Source organism: Empidonax traillii, unplaced genomic scaffold, assembly GCF_003031625.1.
Source record: "Empidonax traillii isolate 1590-97213 ecotype Southwest subspecies unplaced genomic scaffold, ASM303162v1 scaffold35:size4298261, whole genome shotgun sequence".
Lineage (NCBI taxonomy): Eukaryota > Metazoa > Chordata > Aves > Passeriformes > Tyrannidae > Empidonax > Empidonax traillii.
This window is the reverse complement of record NW_020955228.1, coordinates 2,162,145-2,184,873: the sequence shown is the minus strand read 5'-3', so window position 1 is coordinate 2,184,873 and position 22,729 is coordinate 2,162,145. Positions and strand designations below refer to the sequence as shown.

Here is a 22,729-nt window from a genome sequence, read left to right as displayed (position 1 = left end):
CCCGCCCCCGGAGCGCGCGGGTGCGGCCGCAGCAGGTGAGCCGCGCCCGCTGATTGGCCGCCGCCGGGCGCAAAGGTAAACGTATGCAAATGCGGGCGGTGACGTCACGGCGGCGGCCGCTGTCTGGCGGCGCCGCGATCCCGCTCCGCGATCCCGGGGGGCGGGCCCGGTGCGGCCCGGGGGGGCGGGAGCGCTCCGCGTTCCCCGCTATTGTGACGACACACGCGTGGGCCTCGCCTCCTCCGCTCCGCCGCGGCCCCGGTCCCGCAGCGCCGCCTGCCCCGCGGCTCTGGGTGCCTGCGCTGCCTGCGGGGGGAGGGTTCTGTGCGGGACACGGGCAGTTCCTGCCCCGCCGGCTCGCCCAGGGCGGCACGTACCTACAGTCGATGGCCTGTGTAATCCCAAGAGACATCCAGGGATTTACTTGTGCAGGCCGTGAAAGTGTTCGGAGTGCGATTAGTTTTACCAGCTAATCACAGAATCATCAGGGTTGGAAGAGACCTTTCAGATCGTGAGGTTCAACCAGCGACCCAACACTACCACTGTCCACACTTAATTCTAATACTTCCTTAAACATTTTTTTACTAAGTCATGTTTCCAGTGGGCCTCATTACATGTTTACGTCTGTAGATTTCCTTAGTTTGAGGGTTAAATGTTTTCGCTTACAATTATTTCACTTTACAGAACCGTCTGTCAGTAATTTCCTGCTATTCGGTACCTAGTTCTTATTCCTGTTCTTGATAGGCTCGAGTGGTGCCCTGGTTTGCTAGGACCCTCCAGAATCCTGTCTCCACAGTCGCCATGGGCTGGGCTCTGCTGAGTGATGCTTTTAATAGCTACAATAAATCTAATAACTGCCAGCTATTTCAACGTGGACACATGTTGCAGGATTAGTGCCCAAGATAGTTTCTTATCTTTTTCGCTATGATTCACAAAGAGACAAAGAGACGTGTTTCTCCCTCGAGATGTCTGTAGGAGTACATTGCACAGTAGTTTTACTTTATCGGGGTTTGGTGCCAGAGAAGAAGTTGGGATGGTCAGTTCCTAGTAAGCAGAGGAAGCTGCATCTACTTTCTGATGAATTCACAACAATTCTTAATAGGAACTTGTCATCAAAAGAGTTCAAGGAGGAAATTCCAAAAGCATTTTGTTTTCTGTAATTTGGCTGGCCTTCATCTGCTAAGGGAAGCCCCAGCAGGCAAATAATCATTGCCAGCAGTGAGACAGAGAGAGGTTGAACAGCAGCTTTGTCTCTCCTAGTCTGTCATTCAGATCTTTTGTTTTTCTTTTTTTTTTATTTTAAACATCTTTTTTCCGTGCTCTTTGATGTTTTGCCAGACTTCTGCAATTAAATATAACACACATTTTTTTTTTCTCATGCAATAGCAAACGCTCTTTTTTTAGTGATGTATATCTACCTCTCAGCTGCTAGACAGTTAACAAATTAAAATTCTCCAATATCTGTGACCACAAATTAAATCTGAATGCTCAACAGCTGCTGAAGTTTTATGTATGTTTGTTTCTAAACTTGACAGACACTGCTGCTGCAGTTTTTAGAAGTGACAGGAGTTAAGAATCTGTTGGTTTGTTGTGTTTTTTTTCCCCTTGATAGTTAAACTGACTTGATATTGTGGCTTATTTGGCCTGTTGGGAATGCAGATCTACTGACTGGAACTACTGCCTTTACTGGCCCACGCTTCTGATCTTTTGGCCCAAGTCTGGCAGAGCATAAACCCAGTATAAAGTCATTTGGTTCAGTGCAATTTTACCAGCTGTTTCTAATTTTGTTGAAAAAAAACATTTTTTAGAAATTGTTCAATGTCTACTTAATAGGAAAGACTATCTTGAATGTATACCCTTTCCTGAACACAAGAATCCATCAGCATATCAAATGTTTTTGTTGGATTTTGTTGCAAATGCTCACATCTAAAGTTACTGTACCACTGTTCCTTTGGTTATAGTGCTGAATTATTCAATATTATCATCCGCTGCCCTTAGTCTTAGGAGATCTCTTTCACAGTTAATTATTAAAAGATGTACCTCCACTTTCTTAATTAATGCTGGTGTTTCTTATTAAGGGACCCAGCTCTTACAGCCCTTTGTGGGTGGGAAGTACCTCTTAAATGTTTACTGTTTCGTGTTCAGGTAGGCATCTAACCATGTTAGCCACCTCTGACCATAAACTCTGGGGCACAGTTCAGCTGGTATAAACAATCAAAGGCTCCAATTAAATAAGTAGAGCTATGACAATTGAATGTAGCAGGGGTCTAGTTCTCCCTCCCCCACCCTCTTCCAATTTCATTCACAAGTTATGGTAGAAATTTGGTTTTAGAATAATACTTTTGCTGATTTCTAGTAGTTTCTAATAATGGTTAGGAGTGCATCTGTGCTCCCATTCCACATCAGGCTTTAGCACTTTGCTTGTATTCTAGCTGGAACTAAATTGGCTTAATTCTTTTAAATGACTAATTATAGTTTGTTAGTTATGGAAAGGGCCTCCTGGAGCTGGAGGGAAATCTTTCCCCCTTTGTAGGGAAAACATGGATAGTGTTTATTTGATTTTTTTTTTTTTAAGATTATTTAAATAGCTGGTCTAAGTGAGGATCCTCAGCCTTTGTCTCTGTAGGGGATAAATGCTGCACTCCCATCTGCTACATGAATACGGAGCTGCCAGACATAACCAAGAGCAGAACACGCCTTCTCCTTTTCTTCCCTCAGTTTTTTTTCTGATGCTTATTCTCCGCTTCCTTGCACAGTCTTTGTTCTCCTGACCTTCTTTGGTGTGTTTCAATGGCACTGCTGGCAACAGGAGGAGCTACAAACAGTGTGAATTAGTCTTTCTTTCATGGGAAACTGCAGCGGGGGGGAGAGTACACTGGGCACTTGTTATGCTGCTGATGTGCACTTACAAGACAGTACAAAAAGTAAACACTCCTGCAAAGGGAAAGGGGAGTGAAAACACAGAGTTACTGAGGCTCAATGCTGGCACACTTCTTACTAGTCAGAAAAGCTTCAAATGAAGCTGTTTGGGTAGTTTACTCTTCCTTTCCCTGTAAACTCCCAGCAGCTGCATTGGTTTTGGAAGGTTTTCTGCATGGGGCCGTCTGCTGAAACAATATGAATGCAAACTCAGCTTGTAGGCAAATCTCTTCAGTTTCTGTAGCCTGTGACCCCATGATTGCTGCTGGTTTCTGTTACTTATTATGTGTCTGAACTCATAATGTCTGTATCCCTTCCGAGGCACAAGCTTGAAATGTAAAGGCTCAAGGATATACAAAATTCTCCTTAAGTATATACGTTGTCTTAAAATTAGGAAATTGGGACCTCCTTTCTTTCTCCCTCCTATTATAGCATGTCTGAAATACTATGATTGAAACGTTGTTTGCAGAAATTGATTTTTATAGCTTTATTTTTTCCCAAGTTTACAATGAGTTGTTGATAGCACTTTGAGTATTTTATTTCACTCCGTGTCTTGCAAAGTCATTTTTCTTTCCCTGTTGTTTGTATGAACTCCCTCATGCACATCAAAATCAGGGAGGGGAAAAAGAGGGTTAAGAAAAGCCAGTTGTTTCCATGAGTAGTATTTACTGTGTACAGTTGACATATTTAGATGTGGGCTTGAGGTGAATAGTGTATACACACAAAAGGACAGGGTTTCAGCTGGCTTAACTTGGAGTAAATGAAGGTCTTATCCTACCTTTGTAGTTGACCATTAAATCATGTTCCTGTCCCTGGGACGGTTAAGTATGTCTGAAGTTTGATGACAACTGTAGAATCTGTCAACAAAGTCTGTGAAGTAAAATGCTGGTTATCATCAACCATGTCCCTCAATGGATGTAGAGTTTCCAATGTCCTGTCATTTCTTGTGTCATTGAACAGGGAAATCTGAGTCACCTCAGTCACCTGAACGGCCTCAGTTATTGAGTCATGTCAGTGAGTCACCTTAGTTGTCACTAACCTATGACTAAACATATGGAGTCAATAAAACATACACTTGAAATGTTATCTGCAGCAACAATTGAGATTTTTTTTTTTTTTTAAATTCAGCACAAATGTCCTGTGGATATACCCCAACTATTTCCTGACGTGTTAGTAATGAATTGGCTGTGCCATGTTGTTTCTGTGCAGTCATGACGTCCTCCCTACTTCCTGGAACAAAACTAGTTCCCAGCAGTGCTATTGCGCTTGTGCCATCCCATCCTCCACCTTAAAGAAGCCCTTTCTGGCACCAGGCAGTGAGGAATAGCACATGGGTAGGTGTAGCTGTTGGGTGAATCTTTGCTGTCTTACAGGTTGACACAAAGGTGTTGTGGTGGTGTTTCATGATGATCATTATGAGCCAGACGGGATGGAGAGACAAGTCAGGCATACAGAATAAATTTGTCTATGTTGTTTGGATTGGAGGTACTTCTCTACAGAGAACAAAAAATGTACAAAATTATTTAGTCTTTTTTTTTTTTTTTTTTTAGTGCATTGGAGCATTGTAGATTGAGAAAGGGAAATTAGGACAGGAAAATAGGCCATTTAAGTACCGTGGCTAGAGCAGCCCACAACTAGGTCAAAAATTAGCTCCTCCAAAAGCACAAAGGCATAGCACATGTTCAGTTTAATAAATCTAACAAGTGGTTACAAAGGAAATAATGATTTGTTCATCTATGCTCTTGGAGAGACAGATAATGAATCTATTCTTTGGCAAACTTTCTGACCAAAATCCAAATGGCATAAAGCTCCCAGATTAAGCCTGGGAAGTTAAACTATTAGAAAACTACCTAGAAGAGAGACTCATTCAAGCAAAAGCAGTTACAGGCAAGTGCAAAACTGTTGCTCTGGATGGAGTGTCCAGATTCCCAGCCTCCCAGCCTTGCATTTTAAGCTTTTCTTTATGATTTCCACCAGATCTACCATGCAGTGGTTGAAAATAACATTGGAGTATAACAATAGCATTTCTAGTTGTTAATTCAGTTAATGCCCATGTCTTTTGAATTGTCTCATGAGTAGCACTTGCCAAACAAAATATAGGCTTGGTGAAGTTTTTCCCTCTAATGTTTGCAGACAGGTGAGGGGAAAAAAAAAAAAAAAAAGAGCTAAAATTCCCCCAGGACGCAGACTTTAAAAAGTAAAGCATATTTCAGAGGTCAGTCTGCTAAAAATTGTCAAAGAGACAGATATTCATTTTATAGGTTCAGGAGCTGTTTCTGAAGATCTTAACTGTAGGAATCGCTTTTTGGCACATTATAATCCATTTTTAACTAAGCTTACAGAGGATTAGGATAAGGAGAGTTTGTTGCATCTAATGTATTAAAGAAACAAGTAGAGGCTGAAAATACCAGTATAATGATATTTTGAATAGTAGTATACGTGAAAGGCTTGACCTAAAGCCCAGTCTTTCTGTTCAAGACCAGAATTTGGCAATGTTCTGAAATTGGGCTGGTTTTAGGGAAGTCTGAAAGAGAAAGAGGCAGAATTCTAGATACAGGAAGTGAAGTGATCTAGTGCTTCCTGCAGACAAATCCGAATTTACTTGTCCTGTTATGTATAAGACTCACATGTCTCTCTGGAGAGGTGGATAACTGCTGGGAGAGTAGCCTCTGGAAGACTGTGTGCATCATACTCTATTTTCACAGGAAGTGGATCAGAGCAATATGCTGGCACCTGACCCATGGCCACATCTGTTCTTCAGGTCTGAAATAAACCCAGTGAACTTCAGTAGCAAATACAAGTTAAGACAATAACTGTGATCAACGGGACGTGTTAATGCTTGTGGATTAACAGTGGGGTGTAAGCAGTGGGAGAGTAAATAGTTTTCAGATTAATTGCAGGTTTTATTTGTTTTATGTTATGTCTGCTGCAGGTTCTCATTACCCTTGTATCCCAAAGATTTCCTGTTTATCACATTCAAGTGGAAACCATCACCCCTTGATTTTGGTTTAAAGGGAAAATGGATACTGTCTGCCCAGTGCCCTCCCAGGTGATTCCCTGGGAGAGTTCCAGGAAATCCCAAGAAGCAGAAATCCAAAGTACGTAGTCTGCTACAAGTACGTAGCACAACAGTAGAGGATGGTTTGAGCAAGACCTTGTACAGTGGAAGCATAAGGGTGGGGATAAAAGCTGGGCATTACAAAGGAAATCTGAGCACCAAGGCTCTGATGTAAGCTGATTTGTTAAGTGGTAATCACCAGATCTGTCTGTTGGCTGTGTCACTGCTCCTCCTGTGCATGTGAGCTGTGTGACAAGTTGTGATGTGCCTGTCACAGAACCATGGAGAGCACAGGTTGGAGGGGACTTCTGGAGGTTGTCTGATCCAAAGCCAAAGCAGTTTTGTCAGAGGTGTTCAGTCAAATTTTGAACATCTCTGAGGATGAAGGGCCACAACAACTTGTTCCAGTGCTTGAGTAATCTCACTGTGAAAACCATTCCATTATCAGAATTAACCTTGCTGCCAACTTGTGATCATTGCCTTATTCTTTTGCTATGTCCATCTGAGAGGTTTGGTTCTGTCTTCACTCTAACTCCTTTCCGAGAGTGGAAGAATGTAGTCAGATCTACCCCCAGCCTGCTTCTACATAGGTTAAGTAAACACAGGTCCATTGTCATTCCTACGTCATTTGTCCAGGAGCCAGAACAGTCATTTTTTTCCCTTGTGACATCATGAGCTGGTATTTTCCTTTGACATCCTGCTAATGTGAGGTAGATTGCTGGTGAGAAAATAGAGACATTTCATTCAAGCCAGCAATCCCCAGGTGAAACAAATTCACAAGATAAAGAGAAAGGCAGAACGCCAGCTTTGTTGTATCCGTTGTTTCCTTCTGTGACTTATGTAATGCGCAGTCAGTGTACTCTCTCTGCTCCATCAGAGTGGCTTAGCTGTGGTAAAGTTAGCTGCTGTGGTCCTGTGGAGAGTAAGAATCTTTCAGAAATGGATGGCTTGGCTATAAGCAAAACCTTAAAAACATGAATAGTAAATGGCACAAAATTCAGAAGGTAAATTTAAAGAACCTAATTTCTTTCTTAACAGCACATCTTAAACCAGTGTCATAACTAATTTAGACACTTGACATACATTTTGAAGCAGTTGGTTCAGTGATAAAAATATGTGCCCTTAGCAAGTCATCTTTCTTTAAAATGTCGCCTTATTAGAACAGTCTAACTTCTTTTCTTGCAAAGAGAAGACCTACAGCCACGAGCTGCCAGTATTGTGAATGCAGTACTTCTGAGTGTGTGTGAGGAGCATAAAGAAAAAGCTGTGACTCTTTAGTTAGGAGAACAACCTGCCCCTGCCAGCCAGTTCTGCTGCATCACCACCATCGTCTGTGCGCAAGCTGGGGACAAGCTGGCAAGCAGTTTCATCATCTGGTCTTTTCCCTTGATAGCGCTAAAAGTGTATCAGGCCCTCATATAAAAATTTAAAGCAATGCGAGTGCTCAAGAGTATGTTCATCCTATAAGAACAGCTCCTTATTTTCCAGTAGTCTTCTTGCAAGCAGATGGCATGAACAGCAGAATGGGTATCTAGTAACTAGGAAATAAAAGAAACAAACCTTGTTTTTTACTTTGAGTGTCAGGTGATATCCAGAGTTTGACAGTGAAACCCTGAAGTCTCATGCTTATTTTGAATTTTCTGCTTTGCTTTTGAGCTATATAAATCCAGCTCCAGTACAGCAGCAGACATAACACTTTGAAAATCAGCCCATTTGTCTTGGTGTGGAATGCACTTCTGACTTTATGTAAACTAAGCAGTATATATGCTTACACATTTAAACTTAGCTTCATATTTTATCCTACAGCTGCTTATGGAGTCTAATGTCAGTGCTTTTTGCTACCAGTGCCAAAACTTCTGCATTAGGGACATTACACAAGCTGACAGGCAGATATTGGTATCTGCAATAAGTAGTTAATCCCTTAAGCACACAGGAATTTTCTGTCAGTTAAATTGACTTGGTACAATTTCCCTAAAGGAGAGATAAATCTGATGGGGCATGGCTTATCTTCCACCAAAATTTCTTCTTGGAGTCCTAAGATTTGCCTCTTTTTATTGTCTGCCTTCCCAACCTGCCCTAACAATTTAGGGTTTGCCCTTTTGAAACTATGGGGTTTGTGTTTCTAGTTGGTGCTGGTCAAGACAGCCATCACTTGAAAATGGTTTTATATGACTTGGACAGGTATTAGCTTTGGGTTGTTCTTTTTTTCTATGCAGTTTTTGTTACCGTACAGTTTACACACAGAGAAGAGTGTTCTGCCAGTGTGCTAGTACAGTTTCCATTTCATCGTGTACTTCACAGGTATAAAGAACCGTTCTGCAAGAAAGTAAGAGAAGCAAACAGGACTAAAGAAGGGACACAGGGGGTTTTATACCGTTCCATTTTTTCTTTTTTTTTTTTTTTCTTTTTTTTTAAAGTGAATAACTGAAGAATCCTTAAATAGAATACTTGCAGTGACTGTTCTTTACAGAATGTACACTGACTTCTAATCAAATCTAAAGGTAAATCTAAACTTAATTCTGCTGAAAATTTTAAATGATGATGGATTTTCACATTTAAAATAATTAGTTTACCTCCTAGTATCAGCTGGAAAGTGTTTTTGACACCATCTTGTGTTTTATTTTCACCTTCTATGTATGAGTGAGAGATGTCAGCTCTGGAAGCTGCCAGCCTGTTTCCACAGGAGTGGCTTTTCTTCTAGAGGTGTACTGAAACTTGATGGCACAGTTTCCCTATAGCAGGCTAAGTCATGGCAGCTTGCAGTATGCTTGATGCTGCTTGTCTTGTTGATGCCACCAAGAGAGACACAACAACTGACAAAGCAATAACTGGGATGCTGATGAAAAACAAGGCTGCTTCAGCAGTAGCAAACCATGTTACATATGAACCCACCTTTTAAAGGATCTGGCCTTAAATTTATATTGTGTACTCTGAATAAAGTGCTCTCGAAGGCTGCTTTTTCCCTGGAAATATTTCCTTATGTAATTTAGGAAGAGCAAGCAATCTCATATGAGGAGCAGATAGATCTGGAGCACTGACACCCGTGGGTACGTTGTGATGCTGCGTTGCACCTGTTCAGTGGGATTGCTGGAATGGGTGATAAAAGATATTCTGAGTGCTATCAGCTAATACAAGTGATACTGTGATAGAAGCAGACCAGGAGAAGTCAGACCTTATGGCCGTCTCCTTGTCAGCAGCAGGCTAGTGTCTATTTCTAGTCTCAGCTCTGACTACTGGTGCTAAGATTTGCTTTGAGAAAGAAAGGAGTGGACTTAAGTCTCTTTTTCCTGCTTCCCATTGCTATATCTGTGATGGGGCTGAGACACCACAGCTTCAGCCCCCTAAGTCTCTGCTGTAAGAAAACCTGCAGTATTTCCAGGTGTCTTGATGTATGCCTTAATTGTCATCTTTATCCTTGAGCCAAAGGACAGGAAGGTCACAGGTCTGGTATAAGAAAGCAGAAGATCCCTCAGAGGGTTTACTCCAAACACTGGGTAAATCCTTAACTGCTAAGACAGTTTGTCATTTGAATTGTATGGGGTTTTTTATTTGACATTCCTGTGTCAAAGGCGTGTGCCCTGCACTAACCAAATACTGTAGGCACCTCTGCATTTGTGGAGCAGAGCACACTTGATATTTTTATTCAGTTGTTGAGTTTTTTTCACAGTGCTCTATCAGATCTGTTTAATACTATTTTCCCGAGCTGGGTGATTTCTGGTTTTTGTTTGCCTCTGAAGAAGAATGTATTTCTGCTCATTACAGGCTAGACAGCAGTGAAACATGGCTGGTGAGAGGTGGTTGAGTAACATAATGATACAGTCTCCAAATATTTCTCCAAATCTACAAGGAGTCTCTGGTTGTGATTGGGGAATCTGGGTCATTTTAAGGGTCATCTTAATTTCCAATGCTTCCATTTTGTGGAGTGGACTAAGAACCCCTGGGAATCAGAATATCTCTGGATCCCTGATATTTTAAGTAACTTCTTGTGAGAACAGTTCGCATGAATTTCAGTATGGAAACAAAATTCCAGCATACATGTCGTCTACAGCATGGTTCAGACCTTCCCAATGTTGCAAGACTGGCAGGTTGTTGCTCTGCTGTCACTCTCTCATTTATGTTTGTAGAAGGCCATGCTTTTATGCTTTTCCTCTAGTTTACTTTCAGGTTCCCATCTATACTATTAAAATTGTCCCTAGTGGATTGTTCCATTGATATGGGAAGAAGTTGTCCTTTTTCTTCCTCTCTAAGGATTAGTATTCCCAGGAAGACCACACTTTTCCTCTGTGCCTTTTTCATGTTATAACTTCAGGGTTGCTTTGCAGCATCAGCACCACCATGTGTTTCTCTTCAGTCAGTTGTCCCTATGTTGCTTAAAGCTTTCAGACCTCTCCCAGACCCTGTGGAAGCCATTTGGAGTTTAGGGTCATGAGAACCAGTTGCTTTAGGACTTCTCTAGTAGATATATTCATGTCTTTGATTTATCCATGCTGATTCTTCTTGCCTTCATCTGATTCTTGCCTTTCATCCATCCTACTCAAGTTTAGTAATGTAAAAAGGTGAAGTTGCTCACAGGCAGAGCATAAACAAGTGTCTGTTTGCTCTTCTAGTCCTTGAAGGGAGAATTGTTTTATTAGTAAGTCATCCAGATGTGTGCCTGTATCATTTGAGCTGCATTTTTCCCCTAGAGTCCCTCACTTTAAAGGAGCACCATGAGCTGCTGTTTCAGGAAGGTTTATTAAAAAAAAAAACAAACAAAAATTCAGTTGACAAAAATGCTACACAAATCACTAAACTAAATAATCAGTTATTATAAAAATACTAAAACTACCCCCCCCCAAAAAAAAAAAAAACCAACAAAAAAAACAACTAAGAACACATACAAAGGGAATGGTGACTGTGATTATGCACAAAATGCAGTTGAAAGCTGAAATAGAAGAAAAAAATTGAGATAAAGCAGTCTCTGCTCATCGGTAACAGCAACCTGGGTGTGACTGTAAGAGGAGCAGCACATACTTGCTGTTTGGTGCAGAAGGGACACACATGACCTTGAATGATACAAGTATTCTGAATTATCCCTCTGCCTTGTTTTTTGTGTTCTGTACTTCTCTTGGGACTGCTTCTTCCCTCTCTGTCTTTGCAGCGTTTGCTGGCATTTTTCCTGACAAGCTACTGGCCTATTTGGTGTCTCCGGAGACTGCATCCCTACAAGTCTGGGCTGCTGTGATTATTTTAGCACTCAACGCAGATTTCCCTGAGGAATGCTGGAATTGTGCCAGATGTGGTTCATGTGCTCTGCTTCCCCTGGGTTTGGCAGGGAGGCTGTGTGCCAGCTGGAGGGGCACCAAGAGGGGACTTGAAGCAATGGCACTTGGTCACTGCCCTGGGCCCTGGGAAAGGGGGATCCCCTTTCCTTCCTCCAGGCGAGGGGCTGCAGGACGTGTTGCTGCACAGGCTCTTCAGCAGCATGAGAGGGCAGAGAGCTCTGATTGCAGGTCCAGAATTTTAGCTGAAGGTCACAAAATGTTTTCCCAGTCTTTCTGGAAATCTGGGCCAACCTGTGATGAAGAGGAAGGTGAGAAACCAGGGTGAGAGGTGATCTGTCTGGGAGAAGCCATTCCCATGTTGGATTTACTGAATTATGTGTAGTTTCTGATGGGAGAGAATTCAGGACATTTCCAGCTGGGGACAGGATGACATACCCTTTAGTTAGAAACCAGCCTTAATGGGTTCTTCTGGAACAGCTTTTACAGATTCAGAGTTTTCTGGATTCACCAATATCTTAAGCTCAAAGCAAAATGCAGAAGATATGAAGTCTGTGATAATAGCAAGAAATACAAGGTCATTTCTATCAACGCCCGAATCCCACTGTCTTGATAAAATCACAGAAAACATTTTTTTTTTAATTTTCAAAAGGTAGGAAAAGTGCAGTCTTCCACATCTGTCCATACACTGCTTACATTTCTTGACAACAGAAAAATGTCTGATATTGAAAATGTGTCATCTCCAGGCTCTTTCCACTGATACGTTTGCATTGGCATTATCTCAGTGCCTGGATTATAGGGATGGGCACCAAGACCCATGATAAATACCATTTTTTTCCTAACTAATGCAGTACTGGCCGAGACCCTTGAGCAAAGTTGGAAAAGTCTGAATTTCCTTTATTTAAACTTCTTTAGGTGATCAATACAGTAAAACAGAGAGAGTCTGTGACAACTTTTAACCTTTTCTTTCACTGACATGTCCTACTTATTCCACAAACTCTACATTATCTGCCTTCTCATTTCCTTTTAGAATCTCCTGTAGTATCACAGGTACCATCTGTTTTCTCTCAGGGGGTCTTATTGATACAAATCTAACTAAATTTTAGATCAGTTGTTCCCAGCTGATTTTTATTTTTTCAAGGCTGCTGCTTCTATTTTGGACCTTTTGAAAGCTTATTGATTTTTCCCAACTAGACCAGTGGGTTTAATAACATAGGTCAGGCTAAAAGCCTTATTTTAGCCATATCCTTGGATACATCAAGAACACTGTTTTGTTATTTCTTCTGGCATAATTTATGGCTGTCAGTGTTATGCAAATATCCCAGCAATAACTAGTAATGATATGGACAGTGTTGGCCTGTCAGCAATGTTCCTAATCTTCATCAGGGAAAAATAAACAGAAAAATCTCAGGCAACTGATGTACTGGAAGAGACTGCAACGCAAAAGCATCTTCTTGTTATGAAGTTGCCATGATACAATCATTTGTTCATTCTGGATTGAATCAATCTTGTTTTTATTCCTGTGTTTTCCTAAATCAGAGGAATTTGGTGTTTGGGGTGTGTTTCTCCCTGTTGGTGGAGTTCCAGAACACTTTGCAGTTTCCCTGCAGTCCCCTGGATGAAGGGTGCTGGACAGTATGGAAGCAGACACTTGAGTCTTGTAACACCACTCACTAGTAGAAGAGCTGTGGTGAGTGTAGGATGAAGTGGTAGTCATTAACATTGAAGAGTTAAGTAAGATACTTGGGCTAAGGTAATTGATTTGCTGGGCTCCAGCAGACGTGAGAGTGACAGATCCAAGTACCAAAATGCTACCTGTCCATCTGCAGCTGAATCATATTAGCAGCTCCAGCACTGATCTCTTTTCTCATGGTAACTAGGAGAAGATAGTGGATCTTGGCAAATACAGTCCAGCATGACTCTTCAGTGGGTGGGGGACATGTCCTGTATGTCTGCAAAACAGAGCCATCTGTGTGGTCCTGCTTCATGATGGCTGAGATGGACAAGTGCATTTCTCTCTTACATTCATGTGGGAGAGGCAGTGGGAAAGCAAGCACACACTCTTCACTCTCCTAATCCGGATCTCTTCAGATGAGTACCAAGGATACTGCTCTCCCAGCATGGCCCCTGGTGCCCCAAGGCAGCAGGGAGCAGTGGTGAGGTGAGAGTCCAAACTGCACAGCTCCTGGTAAAGCTCACGAGGTCCCTTGTAATCTTGTGACTTCTTTCTCATCAGAGAATAACTTTGGTAAACTGGAGAGAGCCAGAGGGGGCCAAGCATCTGAACCTGCTAGTGTGTGGTGTGACGCGAGCTGTCAGGCCTCTGTGGGAGGAAACCGAGGCCACCACAGTGCTGATAATCAGATTCCCGACAGGAAAAAATAGCAAGTGAGCAGGTCATCCAGGACACCAGCACAGCACTGTGTGACATGGGCCAAATATAGGTTATGTGTACAGCTTGGGAGTGCTCACCTGCCCGAATTGTGTCTTCCGCAGGTGCTGGCATAAATTCCCCTCCTAGGATTTGTTTCCATTTACATGAAGCTCCAAAGGCCCATGTGGCTGGTAAGGAGCAAGAGTTAACTTTTCCTTAAAATACCATAGCAGAAACAAAATCAAAAGCCTGTGGAAAAGTGGATGAAGCCAACCCTGATGATTTGCTTTTCCCCCCTTCAAAATCAAAAGATATGGCTTTTTTTGGAAAATATATATAGTTATGTAATTTGTCCTCATTTTGGTTCTTAATAACCAGCACAGCTGAGCGAGTGCTGACTGGTTGGCTGCAATTAACCCGTGTAATGTTATTTGTGGCTCTTTTTGAGAAAGGATTGCTTTGTCTCAGCCTACAAGCCTTATTTTAGATAATCCCCATTTTAAGTGCAACTGTGATTTTAAAGGTAGTTACTTTTGTCCATGAACATGATACGAGCTTAAAGCAAAGCCCTTGAGGTGCCAGAGGGGACCCATTACAATTAGGAGGCAATTTACCAGTGGCTCGGTAAGGGCATGCTTGGGAGAGACAGGTTTTATTCTCCACCTGCTGTTTAGACAAACTCGGCAAGGCTGAATCACCATGTTCCCTAACATCTGCATCCACTCTAGGCCCGAAACAGCTGGTTCTGGAAAGTCACGTTTTGAAGAAGGGGTTCAAAACAGCAACCCCACACCCACCCTTACATCAGTGAATGTAAGGGATTGGGCCACCTTTTCTCACTCTTTGCTGGCTTTGAAGTGCTGGTTTGTCACTGCTGAAGTGCACAACCTTTCCTGAAATAGAATTGTGCCACTCAAATCCCAATGATGATGTGGTCCCTCTCCTGGAGAGCATACGCACATCACAGGAATGTTTTAAAGCAATTTAATTGGCTTTCTTAGTTAAAACTTCAGCATGATTTCAGAAGGGAGAGGTCAGAAGGGAAAAATCATCTTCAAATTCAGTAATTCCCAGTTTGAAGTGTACCCTATTGCAATTTATTGTAAAGTAAAAGATATATGTGCAGTTCTGACATTGTACTGATGTTTCAAAAGTGAATGCAATATATTATGTGAAGCACATTTTCTATGAAGTATCTTTTACAAGACTGATTCCTTATTTGAAAAATATATTTAGTGCTGACTATAGCTTTCATTCCTCTAGCAGAGAAACACTAATTCAAGGGTTGTGTTGAAGAAATGCTTTGGGTTGGGAACATTTTTAACTGAAATGCAGACTCTGTGAAGGCTTCCAGGGAAGGGCACTTTGCCTGAAGAGAGTCACATCAAAAGCTCTGCCTGGCTTCTAAAGCATAGGTTTCTTGAGAAAAAAACTTATCATTACACACACTTGTACTGAAATTCAGCCTGACACAAATGAAATTTATTTGTATTTGTGCTTCTACCTAGTTCAGTTACCAGCATACATGTGAAATGCTGGATGAAATGCACATGTGCGTAGAAAGTCCCCACCTGAACTGATCTCAGAGATTAGGTGGGAAAATTCCAGGAAACTAGATACAGAAACACTTAGTACATAACGATTTTGCTGGGAGGGGGTGGGCAAGCTGAGCAGGGCTCTGAGGAGCTACACATTAGATATGATATGAGCACAGAAGACGTTGGGTTTTGGGTGATGTGTGACTGAAAAATGGACAACTCCTGCCAGTCCAAAGTGCAACTCCTCACCCTGCTCCAAATCACAAGTCTCAACTTGGGCCAGCGGCCCTGTGCTAAAACCACTCATTTCTTTCCAACATCTATAAATGGAGCTGGGACAACTGCGTCAGCCATCGCAGAACATCTCAATTTGGCAGGGACCCATAAGGATCATTGGGCTCAACTCAACGTGTGCCTGGCTTGTAGGTACCTGAAATGCAGTGCAGTGGATTCCACTGAACTTTGCCTAAATCTGCAGTATGGCAGCGACAGAGTCACAGCAGCACCCCAGATCTGCTGCCTGTGGCCTCAAAGTGCCTCCTGCTGCCGATGATCCTTGTCTCCAGCAGATGGCCCAGCCAGCCCGCAGCCAGCCTTGCTCTCCCTGGCAGTCTCACTGCACGCACATTATATTATTCAAGATTGGTACCTCTGAAGTCAGTCTAAGTTTCAAATTATACAGAAAAGTGGTTTTACGTACACCAAGCTAAATATTCATTAGTACCTCAGAAAATGGCAATTCTGAATTTGAAATGGTTTTAGCAATAGTAGTTCCATATCACTGATTCAATACTGCCACGTCACTGCTGCAGAGTTTGTGAAAAGATGGTCCCAGGACAGTTGTGCCCGGCAAATTTATTTTCTGTAATAACAAAAGCCAAAATGAAAAGCACACAGCTAATGCATCAGTTCTACTTTTTAGTATGACTATCTTATGGTTTCCTCTAAGTTACTGGAAATATCCCCATGACATATTTCCCCATCCAAAGATCAATACCTGCTACAAAAATAAATGCTGTTCTAGATGAAAAGCTGTCATTCAACAGCACTTGATTTCCACTTGCTATTTGCTGTTTCCAGTAAAAGCCAGATACATACTGAGACAAGAGACCTGTGGTTAATATGAAGTGCTGAGTTTCCCATAGAAAAATCTGTTCTATCTGTTAGCTTACTGGTTTCTAATGACAAAATACCCCACTTCATTAGTTAAATACGCTCTTTCATGCTTTTCCCCTCTAAGAATACAAGCCTGTCTTTTCTAATCCTGATATACATAAATTTCAGATTTCACATGTAATGACTTCTGGTCATGCATGTTTTGAAGCTAATACTTCTAAAATGAGATGATTTCTCTTGCAAAACTCAGCAATCACCAGTAACTGAATGTAGTTGGAACTGAGAAGACCACATTATTCTACTTATCATTCGCATAAATTGTACCTGCAAAACTGCAACTCCGCAGATTTGATCCTGTACCTTTTCTTTGAATTAATTAACGGAATGAATCAACACTTGCTATGCAATTTGGTTAATCTGTCCAAAGTTATATGGAAGGACAGTAATAAAGGTTTGATAGTGATCCCAGTTAACTATGGATGCTGGATTTTTGGGTAAGAAGTATGAAAACTGTCTCTTGACATTCTTGTGTTATTTTCACTTGAAGAATGATAAAAACTTTGGTAAGCCAAATTGAGAAAGCATACACTTTTGCACCACAAAACTAAGATATAAAAGCCATTTATTCAAAAAAATGTGGTGGTGTCAAATCACATACACAAGCCAATATTGAGCTACAAACACAGACCAAACAGTTCTATAAACAGAAATTGGAGTGTTCATATACCATAGTACCTGAAAAAGACCGTTAATAAAAAGGAGTCCATAAGTATTTAATTTCACTTTTTCTATATGGCTCCTTGCTGGATGTCTTTGCCTAAGTTAGTGTACAATGAGCCAGAGGTAAGAGTCCCAAGTAAAGCATCTAATGCCTCAGGGCTCCATTAAAAACCTTTATTCTTCTAAACAAAAGGAAAGTCTAGTCTATAGTTTTCTGTATGACACTGAAGTAAAGCCTCTTTGCTTGAACAGTACGGCATTTCCAAGAGCATTTGGCATTAACCTAGATTGAGACTGTGCTTTGTGGAACCGTCTCAGTTCTCCTCCCCTTCAGATTCGGACTCTGGAAGAGAAGAAAGTAAAACACTTCATGTAGGTTGCACAAGGACAGGGATGTGAGTTATTCTATAAAAAGAACAAGATATCCTTCCAAACCGAAAATTTTCATCGCATGTAGTACTTCCTAGGAAAGGTTGGCAGATCAAACAGAGTAAGCCAGAAACAAACACGCGGCTTCAGAACAGGAAGGTCTACTCTGCTGCCCTCCACAGTGGAGCTTTTCATTTACAGATCTGTCACTAAAATTTTCACCACATTGCTATGAATGTTTCTGGCCCTCATCTGCAGAGCCACACAATGCATATCTGAGCTGAGTTTAATAAAGGATCAGCAGTTGCTCACTCTTCTAATTTCTATGAGTAGATGGCACTGCTATCATCCAGGAAGCACCCTTAAAACTATTTGCTCTGCAAATATCACTCAGCATCATCATTCAGACAATCTAGAAAGGCAGAAGTGGTGTTACCCTACAGCAGGTATGAAGCCTGTAAAACCAAATTTTTTTAATGATTTGCATAGCATAAGATGAAAGTAATTTAGAAGTAGAAGCAGCAGGAGAAGTAATTTAGAAATAGGAATATACATGGTGATTTTGTCACCTAAAGCTACTTTGCATCATATTGTATTTCTGTCTGTGTTCACCTGACAGGAAAGGGCTCACTGCCAACAAATACTACACCATAGATCAGATTTCTCAGAGCAAACATGGTCTGCATGTTCCCACAGAAACATTTTGTCTCCATTTGTACTGGACTTTGTAATGAAGGACATCTGGCAGAGGGGACAAGCAGGAAAGGATAAAAATAAAGAGCAGCCAAAAGGCATACAAGCAGAAAATTAAAAAGGGGAAAATATTGCTTAATTAGACCAAGATTGCGCATCCAAAAGCTCAACTGTAAAAGGAGCTGCCATTTTCATACTGCTACCTGAACGTGTGAATTGCTGCAAAGTTTTATCTCTTCCTTGGTATTACTACATATTCCCTCCAAGTTTATAAAACTGATTATATTAAGTGGATTCAAATGAACTCTAATAATTCCATCTCTATTACACATGGATTTATCTTCCCAACTGATATGGAATTCCTTTTCCATGCAAAAAAAGATAACTTACATATTCAGTACAAGCATTTGCCTATGCGGAACATGAGAAAAAACAACTTAGGGACTAAAGGAACTAGTTCCTCTCCCAAATAAGCATTTTAAAGCAGCAAATACAGATTACATAATCTTAGTCTGACCATTCAGCTAAACCCAGTTTCAAGAGCCATGGCACAGGCAGGCTTGTTAGTTCATGTTGCCATTAAACATGGTAATAGCAGAAAAAACACCAAGACAGAAAACTGTTTGGTTGTGCAGCCTAACACCTAGGTACTTCATCCTGTCATCAGTGCAGAGTTCCTCCCTGCAGAAGCTTAAAGATCTTATCTACAGACAAGTGGTATCTAATGATTAAAGGACTTCACAGGGATACCACAATCACTAAAAAGCAGCAAATGTTTTTAAGCTTGTCCAGAAACAATCTGGACAGTGGTGCCTGCTGTTTCCTATTCTAAATCCTGTATATGTCTGGTACAACTGAATTCTGAAAAAATAAAATTGTTTTATAAAGAGACTACCATAGTTCTTCAAATGAACACATACCTTCTTCAGCGTTTTGCAGCCACTCCACAAATTTCTTCATCTGGTCAAGAAAAACACTTTTGCCTTTAGCAACATGTGCTTCTTTATACCATTTGAGGATAGCTTCTTCACTCAGAACATCAGCTGAAATACAGATCAGTGTTTGTAAAAATCAACATATCTTTTAGACATTAAAAAAAAATCTCATTTGAAATCTGCTCAAGGCAGCATAAAATAAGTTAATATGATCACAGTGAAACAAGTTTTGCATGATCTATATTAGGCTACAAATACAGAATATTTGATGCATATTACGGGTTCCAAATGCAATAAAATGTGTAATGTATTAAGCTTAAAATAAAGTAATAAATATTGTGCTTCTGTAAAGAAGAGTTCTCTACTCATCTGTTTTAAATACACCACATAATCAGTTAGATAGAACAAATAAAATAATCAGCCTGCACATCTTGAAAGTCACCACAATAAGAATTATAATGCTCTTTCTTGCTGTTGTATCACAGAACTGTGCATGGTTCTAGAAATGTGAGTGAACAGACACCTCCTGATTAAATCCTTAAAAGACAACCAGTAGGGATTTTTTTTAATCTCTAAAGGCTTTATATGGTTTTCAGCTAATAAGTTTTAAGTTCACTATTCAGACCACCCATTTTAAGGGACTGGCTTGGATGGACAGCACAGCTGACATTTTTATGACATGCATCAGGAACAAAATAGCTGTCAGTGAGGAAATGTGAGGTTAAGTACGATTCAGAATAAAGAAATACTAATAAATAGCAAGGACACTTATTGTTTCCAACAGATGCAAATTTAGGTCTAGCAACAGACCTCTAGCCCCAGGACAAAGCTCCTGTGATCCAGCCAAGCCAAGTATCTCAGTAATTGATGGCTGCGGAGGCAAAATCTGGGATTGACAATGGCATTTCGGCAGTTATGTAACGCAAGAGGCAAGAACAAACAACAACATCAAAAAAAAAAAATCAAACTGTGTTCTGTAAAAAGACTAAAGACAGCTTTCTACACCTCATTAAAATTTCCATTCTTTTTGTCTTTGAACAAACTACTCTCCCTCACTCTGCAAAATCAATGCATTTATGTACTTCACTGCTTCCTTGAGCTCCTCAGTGCCATCCCACCCACTGGGTGTTTGCTTGCCAAAGCACCGACCCTGACCACCACCTTCTGCTTCAGCCTCAAGTTACAGCAGATGTGGCAGGGAAGGGAAGAAGACCAACTGAAATAAATGACAGCAGAACCCCAAAGCATCTGATCAAATGAGACAGAGGAGACACATTTCACATATGCTATTGAATAATAAACAGATGGAAGCAACAGGGATACGTTTGAACTTAATCAAAACTATCCCAAGACATCCAATAGTAACTGAAGTCTCTCTGAAAATAAGAAATTTAGTTAGTGCATGGAAATTTCCTTGTCTCTCAGAGTCTTCCAAAATAAAACCTCTTCTGCAGTTTGCTGCAACTGATAGTAATGCAGAGAAAATGCAGGGAAAACAGGACTGCACTGGCTCTAGGCTTTTTTCCATACGTATAAATTGTGCTTAGTGAGCCCTACAAGTGGCACACAAAGACACTACCTTTCTGAAGTCACAACCTGCCACAAAGAACTTTCCCAATATTACAGAAACGCTGGAGCTAAGAGAGAGGTTTTTAACACACTGTATTAAATACTTGCAGTAGTCCTTAGCAACAGCTCAAAGGCATTACAGTATTTAACAAATCTGGATTTTAATTTAGCAAACCTGAAAATATTTAACACGGGCTTATGAATCTGCAGTTTAATGTGAAATGCATGTGATAAGCTTCTGTTTACACAACTACACCTGCAAAGTTACACAGGGTATGACACTTATTATGAATCTTAAGGACTGGCGAAGAAAATCATGGGAGATCTCAGAAAAAAAACCCCAAAAGAACCAAACAACAAAACCTCCCCAGCCACCACCACTACCACCAAATTAGTAGAGCAATCCCCTCCCCAGCTCAAGCTGTGGGGTACTGTGGACATTTACAAGCATGAAGCTGCTGTGTAGAAGAAACTGCTGAAGCCGTTGCTGCGTTACAGTTCACATTATGATACTGTACAGGGAAGCTGGTAGGCACATAGCTCCGTTCAAGAGTAATAGGATTTAAGTCTGGCTTTTTGATTTGCAGTCTGTAAGCTCAATGGTTTCTTACCAAAGAGGAAAGGGGAACTTCTCCCTCCCTCCCCCCCCCCCGAAGTCCTACCTCATAATAGCAGCATGCAATCTCACATGTATCTTGAAGACTAAAATATTCTAAGTTTGGAGGATGAAAAATTTGCCTGTATGTAACTCCAAGGCAATAAACCTCCTACCCTAACAGGGAAGACCAAAATGCACTGAACTACAAAAATGACGACTGCAACTGTCCTTTCATTTCTGAGAAATATTTGTAATACATTCATGTCTCCACTGGTCATAAGGAATGACATTCTACTGTCAGCACAGAGATGCTCAATCCAACAATCTTGCAGGACAGGGTGTAGTTAATCATACCTCTAGGTTGCTTTGAAGCAGTGGGAACACTGGGGAAAAATGGAAGGAGGATGAAGGGAATGATTCATTTTGTATATATATAGTTATTCCTCATTAAAGTTGATTATAGATATATTATAATGGCTGAAGCTGAACACTGTGGTTTGTGGGCGTGTGCACATCATTTTCACTGCACATCATTTTCCCAGGTGATGTCAGCCCGAGAGAGCTAGTTTTCCTGCAGGTGCAGCCAAGTGCCACTCAAACCACCCACAGCCAGAGCCTCCAGGGACGTCCCTCATAAAAGGGAGAAGCTGCACAGCAAAAAGACTGAACAGCCCAGTGTCTTTACTTCAGGGTTAACTGGATAGTTACTTGAAGTTCAGGTCTTGGCTTTGTACTCAATCACCCAGTTCAAATGAATTTCTGCTTTCAACTCAAACCACATAGCCACAGGCAGTAAAGGGAAAAGCACACCCTGGCAGCTGCCAACACAGTCAATCAATCTGTAAAATTCAACTCTATTGCAGCTAACTCAGCTGGGAGAACAGAGCCTTAGGGCAAGGGTTCTTTCAATGCAAGGAATGTCACCCACAGTATAATTAAGGCCTTTATGGTTTGTTTTGGGTTTTTCCCAGGAAAATTTTGCATCCAGTACCACAAGAAAGTACTTCAATTATGAAGATATTTAAAGATTATTGTGATCCATCAAAAAACAAAACTTGTCTATGAATTGAAACATGAAATTCCATTCATTTAACTGCAGAATTCCTGCCTTTTGAGAATCTCTTGATAGTCTGCATCATTTGGTTACTGTATCTCCATACTGCAAAAGAGTGTATCTGAGACCTAATTATGCCGAAAACAGTCTTACTTTATATGCACTTGTGATCAAATTTTTTTTTTTCATTTTATAAATGTTGTCTTGAATTCTAAAAGAAAAAATACACAGAGGTTTTGTGTTTTCTGTTCAAAGGGTGAAATTCTGATCCTCATGAAAGGAATGGGTAATAATTTCAATAGCATCGATTCTACATTTCAAATTTTAAGGATGGACACAAACTAAAAGGAGATTCAACAGGTGAATACGATATATAGCATGTAACCCAATAACAACAGTGCTTGTTTTACCCAGTTACAAAGCACACTGCAACACAGAACAAACTAACAAAAAACACATAGTAGGAGAGGGGAAAACTTCTTGGGTATCACTCAAAAGGATTCAGAAAGTCTTATTCTACAACTG

At 40.9% G+C, this 22,729-nt stretch overlaps 1 protein-coding gene and 1 long non-coding RNA gene across 3 annotated transcripts in view; one reads left to right on the top strand and one right to left on the bottom strand.

Annotated features, from left to right (window-relative positions):
• The first annotated feature begins 37 nt into the window (after positions 1–37).
• On the top strand, positions 38–9,222 carry LOC114054606. The gene is made up of 3 exons (XR_003570505.1): positions 38–75; positions 4,129–4,253; positions 8,395–9,222. It is a non-coding gene; the product is annotated as an uncharacterized LOC114054606 (long non-coding RNA).
• A 7,649-nt stretch (positions 9,223–16,871) lies between these two features.
• Positions 16,872–22,729, bottom strand: part of BZW2 (basic leucine zipper and W2 domains 2) — a 53,904-nt gene continuing 48,046 nt past the window's right edge. For both annotated transcript variants that reach the window (XM_027877912.1, XM_027877911.1), the window contains exons 11-12: positions 18,969–19,091; positions 16,872–17,329 (exon numbers count right to left, since the gene is read on the bottom strand). In XM_027877912.1, the coding sequence (XP_027733713.1) occupies positions 17,301–17,329; positions 18,969–19,091 (152 nt within the window). In that variant the 3' untranslated portion in view covers positions 16,872–17,300. The remainder of the gene's footprint in view (positions 17,330–18,968; positions 19,092–22,729) is intronic.